General features: G+C 32.3%; 2 protein-coding genes across 4 annotated transcripts in view; both read left to right on the forward strand.

The window, feature by feature from the left end:
• Nucleotides 1-229: 229 nt before the first annotated feature.
• On the forward strand, nucleotides 230-2,911 carry LOC21395781 (F-box protein At3g03040). Its single transcript, XM_024161707.1, has 3 exons — nucleotides 230-423; nucleotides 1,218-2,464; nucleotides 2,609-2,911. The coding sequence occupies exons 2-3, from the start codon at nucleotides 1,268-1,270 to the stop codon at nucleotides 2,768-2,770; spliced, it is 1,359 nt and encodes a 452-aa protein (XP_024017475.1). The 5' UTR covers nucleotides 230-423; nucleotides 1,218-1,267; the 3' UTR covers nucleotides 2,771-2,911.
• A 4,806-nt stretch (nucleotides 2,912-7,717) lies between these two features.
• Nucleotides 7,718-9,055, forward strand: part of LOC21395782 (calcium-dependent protein kinase 1) — a 5,826-nt gene continuing 4,488 nt past the window's right edge. Inside the window, exons 1-2 of one of the 3 annotated variants that reach the window (XM_024161715.1) lie at nucleotides 7,718-7,971; nucleotides 8,483-9,049. In XM_024161715.1, the coding sequence (XP_024017483.1) occupies nucleotides 8,652-9,049 (398 nt within the window). In that variant the 5' untranslated portion in view covers nucleotides 7,718-7,971; nucleotides 8,483-8,651. Of the gene's footprint in view, nucleotides 7,972-8,050; nucleotides 8,110-8,482; nucleotides 9,050-9,055 lie in introns of those variants that run through there. The other 2 variants (XM_024161714.1, XM_024161716.1) reach the window with 2 other exon arrangements.

Raw genomic sequence — 9,055 nt, forward strand, 5'->3', positions numbered from 1 at the left:
TCTCATAAAAAATATACGTAAATTGAAAATAATTTTAATCTATGAACTAAACATCTCCTTAATCAGATTGATAGAGTTCGGATTATAATGAGTTGGTTGACTAAGTTAATTGGGTTCGCCGGGTTGGTTTTGTTCATTTTAAGCACAATAATACTAAAGTGGCCTTAAATTTTAGAATATTTATGGAAAGCCTACCAATTTTTTAGAAAAATAATTAGAGGGGGAAAAAAATGGCTCGCCGGTTACCTTTTTGTTTGGGCACAGAAAAACCCGCCCACTACCCAGCAAATAACGGAAGAATGAAACTGATGTATAATGCTTCTTCTTTTCTGGTTCTCCCTCTTCCTTTCAGACTCTGCTAAAAGGCTCTCTCTTCTGTACTTGGCTTTCGTTTGTTTCTCTCTTTACCAGCACGTCTCAAAGGTAACTTTACTTTACTTTTTTTTTTTTTAAATTCTTTTCACTATATACATAGAACCTGATAATTCTTGGCGTTTGGGTTTTGATCGGATTTCGAATGGTGGGTTTCTTTATGGGACCATTTCCTTGCTTTCTGCTTAGATTTTAGAGGAGAAATCAGCGTGATAGTTGATTTTGATGTTCACTTTATTGGTTCAATCTATCATTTTCCATGGTTTAGATTTTAGAGGAAAAATCAGCGTGATAGTTGATTTTGATGTTCACTTTATTGGTTCAATCTATCATTTTCCATGGTTTTTTTTTTTAATTCTTGAAAAGGGGTTATGATGAATTAGAGAAAAATGACCCAAAAGCTTTAAAACAAACCTGGCCAAGTCATTGGTTCATCCTTTAAATCCACAAATAAAAGAATCAGAAAAGCCCTAAAATCCCAAATATTAATAAAATAACATAAATCAAGCATAAGTATCTCATATCTCGAACACCCAAAACTCCAAATTTAGATCAGCACTAAAAAATATCAATAATCACGAACTTGGGTTTTGTAGATTGAACTATTACTGTAAGAAATATTGTTTGTTTGTGATATGAAATATATCAGATGCAACAAAATGAGCATCAACACCATTCTTGCTTAGTATAAACTATAAGCATAAATTAGCTTTAAATTTTTGGAATGGGAGTCTTTGAATTAGTTATTTATGTTTTCTCTGCTTTTACCTAAATACATTTTTGAAATTCAATTTCTTTTACTTAACTGTTTGATCTCTTTTGTGCTGTGTCATTTTGTTATCCAGATATTAGGGGACTGAAGATATTGGGTATTAACTATATTCCCCTTATTTGTATGGCTACAAAGAGAGTCAAACATGATGATGGAATGAAGCAAGATCAGGAACCTGATACCACATTTGAGGATCGAATATCGGACTTACCTGATGCTATCATTCTTCACATATTATCTTTTCTTCCCACCTTATATGCCGTTCGGATGAGCCTTCTTTCCAAGCGATGGAGACGCATGTGGACTTTGGTTCCTGTGTTAGACTTTTGTGATTCAAGGGATACTCACGATTTCAGAAGAGTTGACGAAAGAAGTACTGGACGGAAAAAATTCTATAAGTTCGTAAATGAGTGTTTGAAACACCCATATGCAGATACAACCATTTCTAAATTTAAGCTCAGAATGGAATACTATGGAGGCAGTAGCCAAATGAATGGTTGGCTGAAATTTCCCGTTAAAAAGAATGTTCAGGAGTTAGACCTCCATTTTCAATCTGCAGGATACTGCTTACCTTATAGCATATATCATTTGAGAGCGTTAACTGTTCTAAAGTTGAATGGTTTAGCATTGTTCAGTTTTTCTCCTTCAAGTCTTCCTTCGCTGAAAGAGTTGTATCTCACAAATAACCGACTGGACGATCGATTACTGAACTTTCTTTTCTTGGGCTGCCCTTCTCTCGAGATACTTCATGTAAATTATTGTTACGGCTTGTTAAATCCAAAAGTTACAAGTTTGAGCCTGAAATCAATGGAATTTAGGACCGATTGTCAGACAATTGAAGTTGAAGCTATTAATCTCCATTCTTTTGTATATAGTCAAGGTGGAGGCCGCAATATAAATTTGGCTCGGTGTAGGACAATTAGAAATCTCTCGATTTGCAACGCTTGTTTGACTGACCAATGGTTAGAAGATTTGATTCCTCAACTTCCCCTGCTGGAGAGCTTGAAATTAAAGGATTGCCTTGGCTTGCAACACATCAAGATCTGGAATCAACGTTTAAAAGTCTTTGATCTCTCTTTTGATCGTCGATTGGACTCACTTGAGGCTACAATTGATACCCCAAATTTAGTTTCCTTTAGCTACAGTGGGTGTTCAATGTTTAAAATTTCAGTTAAGGCACCGAATCTTTCGGATGCCTATATCAAAGTTCCTGACTACCCTAGGAAGGCTTATGATGTCGAATGGTATGCCAGTCTAATAAAGTTCCTTTCGGAATTCAATGTCTCCAAAAACGTTCGTGTGTTTTTCTCCAATGAAAAGGTATTTACCTGCATATGCATGTCAATTTAGTTGCTTTTACACTGTCCTTAGCATTTGATTGACTGGTTGTTTATTCCAAGTAATGTATGATCCTCACTGATGATATTCTTTTCTGTGCTTTGTTTTGATAATAAATATGTGGAGGCTCTCATCATTCCAGATGAAGTGAAAACGATATACGGTTCTCCGTTGCCCGATCTCAAGCATATGAAGGTGCGGACGGGTGGTCGACTGTTTAGGAAGGTGATGCTCAGAAAATCTTTGCTTTGGATTGCACCTTGTTTGAAGACATTGCCATTTGGATAATAGATCTCTACTTTTAGTGCATGATATCTGTAACTTAAGCTTAGATTATGCCATGAAAAACTAGGACCTTTGTTATGCCTTTGTGGAAGTTGACTGCAGATTTCTGTTCTACTAATGTAAAAACCTCTGGGTGTGTTTGGAATTGGTTCCAAAACGTTTTTATTTTTTGTATGAAAATGAAAACGAAAACGTTTTTATTTTTATTTTGGAATCATTTCTGAAAATGCGTTTAGTAGTTTTATTTTGAGATTGTTTCCAGTTAAAAAAAAAAAAAACTGAAATTGTGTTTGGTGGTTTAATTTTTAAAAACATGTAATAATATTTAAATTAATAATATATTAAATAAATAATATAGACAGTGGCGGGCCAGTCGGAGAGGAGCGTAGATGGTGGGCTTTCGCCGGATGTCTTAGGCCTGCGTCTTCTTCGGTCGACGATGAGGCTGACTTCCACGAGAGAGAAAATGAAGGGAGAAAATGAAAAGGAAAATAAAAAACAGATTTAATCCGTTTTCAGAATTTCACAAAACGACAAAAACGGTTTTGCTTTTGTTTTTTTAAAAAAACTTACACCAAACGCGTTTTTAATTTTTTGCTTTGAAAAACGTAAAAAATATGATTGAAAACGGAAATAAACAGGGCCTCTATTTTTCCTTTTTACTTTTTCTGGGAAGTAAACCTCTTTCTACTTCAATGCTTTTTTAATAATTGTCATTTTGATCTTTTCCTTCCGTTTTTCAATTGCCTTGCGGAAAATTACACAACAGACTCGGTTTTCATTTGGCCTTTACTTTTTTAATAATAAACCATTTTCTACTTTTTAATTATAAGCAGAAATGGAATCAGTCCTTTTAATATGAATACTTGCAGAAGTCAAAGAAATTGGCCACAAAGCATCCAAAAAATAAAAATAAAATAAAAAAAGAAGAAGAAGAAGTTCCATGTTGCATAACAACATAAGGGAGGACGAGAATGTAGATTCAAGATTGGAATGGACTGGGCTTGTTGTTGGTACAATTTAGAGCCATGGCCCATTTGCTATTGTTCAATATCAGATATCATATGATATATGTTATTTTTTTTTTTTTTTTTGAAAGATAGTTAATAAATGATAAGTTAATTATTAGAAAGAAAAGAAAAAAAACGATTTACTTTATCACATCTGTTAAAATTAAAAAAAAAAAAGCGGTAGAGTATTTTTTAATGTAGTGAAATAACGGTAGAGTATTTTTTTTTTCCTTATTTGATAGAAATTTTCTACTTATTAATGATAACTAAAAATTGAGTTGATCCATTCGTACATAATTAAGAAAATAATAGTCCCGTAGTTAATCAATTTTTTTAGGATCTCATAAATTTATTTTTTTTCATTAAAAGCAACTCCTATATGCCTCAACAATGCCTATGCCCTACGCGGGATTTTGCCAACTCATGCCGCGGCTGCTTAGAAAAATAAATTCAAATTGATAAGACGTATTAAATTATTAATACACAATTAGCCATGCATATTATAATCCCTAAAAACCCAAAAAGTATACTTTGATTTAAATTATTTACTCAACTTTGTCGTATACACCTCATCCATCCACTAATGCGCACATCCTCATAAATAATGGTTTTTTTTTTTTCATGGTCCAATCATTGTTATATTTATATGCAACATATTATTAGGAGCATTTCAAAAAAAAAAAAAAAGTTATTAGGAGGAATTCTCATTCTCAAATCTAATTAATTAATTAATTAATTACTGTTTTGAGAAACTTCATGGAAATGGTTCATCAAGTGGCTATTCTCTAATTTCTGGGGGAAAAAAATAAATCTCTCACTTGTGAACAGGAAAAAATATTTAATTTGTTTATATGTATATGTGTGTGTTTACTACTGGTAATTTTTTCAAAAAAAAAAAAATAGTACGTATCATGAAAAATAGTTTCATGACACATGATAAAATTAATCTTGAAATGTTATGCTAATAGTTTGAGTCAAAACATTAATTTTATTTTTATAAAACTCAGAAGTTTGGCACTTTGAAGGGGACATGAAAAAAGGGACAGATGAGCTCAATTCTTAAACTAAGGGAATCAACTCTTGTGTTTTTTTATTTATGTCTCATTTTATATTCTTATAGTAATATTATGATACGTCAATTAAAATGTCACATTAAATAAAAATTATTATCACATCAATTAAAAAATCATAATGTAATATATTATTATTAAAAGGACACGAAAGGAGATACAAAAAAAAGGGTCATATGAGCTCAAGCTCTAAAGTGGGGTGGCAATTCGTGTCACGTGTCGTGTTTTGATCGTTTCTTTTTAAATTTATAGTCACCCGAACACGACATGTGACATGAAATTGACCCGTGAACCCGAAATTGACATGAAAATTGTATACTTTTATTTAGTTTTTTACATATTAAAATAACTTAAAATTCATAACACACTAAAATACAATAACATCCATTGAAATTAAGCAAATAATACTATAAGATTTTGAGTATAACTATCATGATATCATAAGTTCATAATAAAATCAAATATATGTAATGAAAAATATATGTATTTTTTAGTTTTTTACGAGTTTCGTATCGTGTTCGGGTTAGGCGGGTGTAACCCGAATTGACTTGTGTTTTTCGTGTCAATTTCAGGTCGACCCAATTCTGACCCAACCTATTTTTTCTCAACCTTAACCTGCAAAATTCGTGTCGTTTTCAAGTCGTTACCCATATTGTCGGCCCCATTCTAAACTAAGCAGACATTGTGAGTTAAAGCTTTTGGAATATTCAATGGCTTCTAATGGCATTCTTAACTAGAAATTTAACATCATGGAGAAGAATTCTTTGTATATTGACATGTCTAATGCGATACCTTTAATCACGGAGATAAAGACAAAATAAAAATCGGAAAACATATAAAATGCCAAAACAAGAGTGTAATAAAATTAGAATTATTAATGGAAATTCATGACCATAAAAGTCCAATGAAAATCCCTTTTCGAAAATTACCTGTCGTAGAGTAGAGACCAGAGAAGTGCATAAACCGGCACTAGGCGGCACAGATTAGTGGAACTTTTATGGAAACCACGTTTAGATACATATTGCAATCAAATCCGGACTTTGTTCACAAAAGTACATAAATTGTATTTGATAAATTAATAATAAAATCCTTCATGTTTAAAGCTTACGTAACCTCGTCTTCTACGTACAAAAATATAATATTGTTAAAACTTTTCAAATATCCTTTCCTTCTATAACACTAATAAAAAAAGAGAATATATAGGCGCGTTTGAAACTTATTTAAAAATAATTTTATTTTTTATATGAAAAGAAAAATAAAAACGTTTTCAATTTCAGATAAAAATTATTTTTAAAAATGTGTTTTGATAGTTTTATTAAGAGATTGTTTTCAGTGTAAAAAAAACTTATTAATGTCTCTCTTTCTTTCTCTGCTCGAGAAAGAGAAAACGAAAATAAAAAATGAAAAATGACTTTTAATCGTTTTTCATTTCTCTCTCATTTTACATTAAACTAAAAAATCATTTTTATTTCCGTTTTTATCTTTATTTCGTCAAACGCCATTTTGAAAATGTTTTCATCTTTTCTTTTTCGAAAAACATGAAAAATAAAAACGAGATCAATTCCAAACACGCCCTATATTTCAAATTTACTATATCCTCCGATCCATTCACTATTCAAATTTCAAGCTGCTTTTGCTAATGTTCAACGTAAAGGACTGAAAATACAAAGATATGATTTATTTTGTTTATTTACTCTTTTTATATAGACCTGCTAAAAAAATGTAAAAATACTTGTAAAGAGTGAGTTCTAGTACAATCAATTTATAATATTAAGGGCCAATAGTTCAATCTATTGTTGGAGTTGCTAGTTGATAGCCTCGACTCGTTGTGATATACGAACGAAAAAGTAAAGTGAAAGAAAATAGCAAAAACTAAAGACATGCATTAATAGTGATCATCTCCGATTTAAAAGTTACATTTATTGTACAATCTGGGGTGTTTCACTAAAGTATAGAAATAAGTACGAGTAGACGTAAGAATAATGTCTTGTTCATTTTACCAATTTAAATTTAAAATTCGAGTTTTGTTATAGTAAAAAATTTTCAGAAACAGTCACATTTAATTTTTTTATTACAGTAAAAAACTCTCACATAAAGTCACATATCAATTCAAATTAAAAACTAAAATCAATGAACTAAACGAACCTTAAGTATAAGACGGTGTCCCATTCCTGCAAACAATCCCTTATTGTATAGGGATCAATTGATCTACCTTCCCATGTTTCCTAATTTTGTGATGAGTTGGCCATCAATTAGAAAGCAAAGTTAATTCAAAGCCTTAAGACGATCGAAATTGACACGTGTATGGTGAGAGATGATGTATGAAACTTGACCTTAACAGTTTTAATACAGAAACTAAAAATATATTAGTTTGTTCATTATTTTTTTTTGTTAAAGAAAAAGAATTATATAGATAAAGGAAAGACAATGCACTTCAAGACAAATCTTTTATGAAGTGAATTGCTCATATATCCTGTTTATTACGATGGATTGAGATTTACTCAAACCCAAAACTTTATTGAGCAGGATAATCAACCTCACAACCCCATCAAATGACCCACGGTAATTTGTTAGATTACTCGGGATCCACATCATTACTGCTCTCAAACTTTGTAACTTTCTAGTAAGTAAACGTTTAAAAATGCCCCATTGAAGTCCAAAAATATAAACTTAACTCTGCTAGCTTAATTTTACAAACAGATTCGTTACAATATGTCTCCAATTTATTCTGTTGTTAGTAAAATTGAAATTTTTTTTTCTGTATGGACTGAAAAAAAAATCAATCAAAGAGAGTTTTTGAAGAACAAAACTGTCAGTATGACAAATATATAACTACCCGTATTTGAGAAAAGTGGCTCCACAATAAATCATGCCTGAAATCTATCAACCAAAGAGTCCGGGATTGAAGTACCCGACCAAACGCGTTTACTTCGCGATGTTCCTCAGCACTACAAATTTTGCGACAATTATTTATTATTATTATTATTAATATCCTCAACTTCTATAAAGAAAGAAAGAAAAACTTTTAGATACAAACAAAGAAGACGAGGAAAAACAATCCCACAAAAACCCCCCCACCATATGTCTCTTTCTTCTTCTTCTTTTTTTCAACAAAAGCAAACTGGTAAAGCCAATCCTTCTCTTTCTCGTTCTCTCTCTTATGCTGTATTTTTTGTTCATACCCAGATTCTGTTTTTCCCTTTTCTTTCTTAATTTGTCCTTGTTTTGCTCATCCGGATTCTGGTTGAATTGATCAAGCTTGGTCAGCTTTGATTTGGGCTGATTTGTATTTTTTTGAATTTTTTTTTGTCTGGACTTTTTGTTTCTTCTTCTTTTGGCCGGAATTTGTTGACTTTTTCTTTCATTTCTAGTGACTGGTTCTGGGATCCAAAAATATTCCAAAAATATTAGAGGGTTGTTCTTCGTATTTGATATTGTACTAGTTGTAGATTCAATCATTAATCAACTATAGAGGCCTTGATCTTTTCTGGGTTTTCTCCATTTGGTCATCTTCTCTTGAATTACTTTCTATTTTAAGACTAATTTATGCAGACAAGTCCTGAATTTTCACATGTTATGCGTGTACTTCTTTCTTCTAAGCTTTGGAAATAATTATTTCCTTTTTTTTCTTGTAGCAGTTATAATTCAAGGTTTGCTTTTAGAATTTTTATGTGGAAAGGAGGGGGTTTGACTTCAACATGCCGAAGATTGGATCTAATGTGTTGTGTCAAGGGATTGAATTGTATTAGATCTTGGTGTTGAGAGTAGTAGACGTGTTTAAGAACGAACTAAGAGTGGGATTTTATGGGGAATACTTGTGTTGGTCCGAACATCGCCAAGAATGGATTTTTCCAATCGGTTTCAGCTGCAATGTGGCGGTCTCGATCCCCGGACGACACGGTTTCTGAACCTACTAATGGAGAAAGTGTCCATGATACGGCATCTAAGGAACCCGAATCACCTTTGCCAGTTCAAAACAAACCACCAGAACAAGTGACCATTCCGAAAACGGAAACTGCAAAGGATGAATCCCCCAAAACCAAGAAGCCTCCTTATATGAAGAGGGTACCAAGTGCAGGACTCCGAGCTGGTTCGGTGTTGCAAACAAAGACCGGAAATTTTAAGGAGTTTTACAGTTTGGGAAGGAAACTTGGCCAAGGACAATTTGGGGTGACATTTTTGTGTGTGGAGAAGGCAACAGGGAAAGA

Source organism: Morus notabilis, unplaced genomic scaffold (assembly GCF_000414095.1).
Source record: "Morus notabilis unplaced genomic scaffold, ASM41409v2 Scaffold818, whole genome shotgun sequence".
NCBI lineage: Eukaryota > Viridiplantae > Streptophyta > Magnoliopsida > Rosales > Moraceae > Morus > Morus notabilis.

Excerpts from the sequence above, each read along its gene's own strand:
- LOC21395781 (XM_024161707.1), top strand. The coding sequence starts at position 1,268 with ATGGCTACAAAGAGAGTCAAACATGATGATGGAATGAAGCAAGATCAG. Across the intron at positions 2,465-2,608 it reads TGTTTTTCTCCAATGAAAAG|GCTCTCATCATTCCAGATGA; the intron begins GTATTTACCTGC and ends AAATATGTGGAG.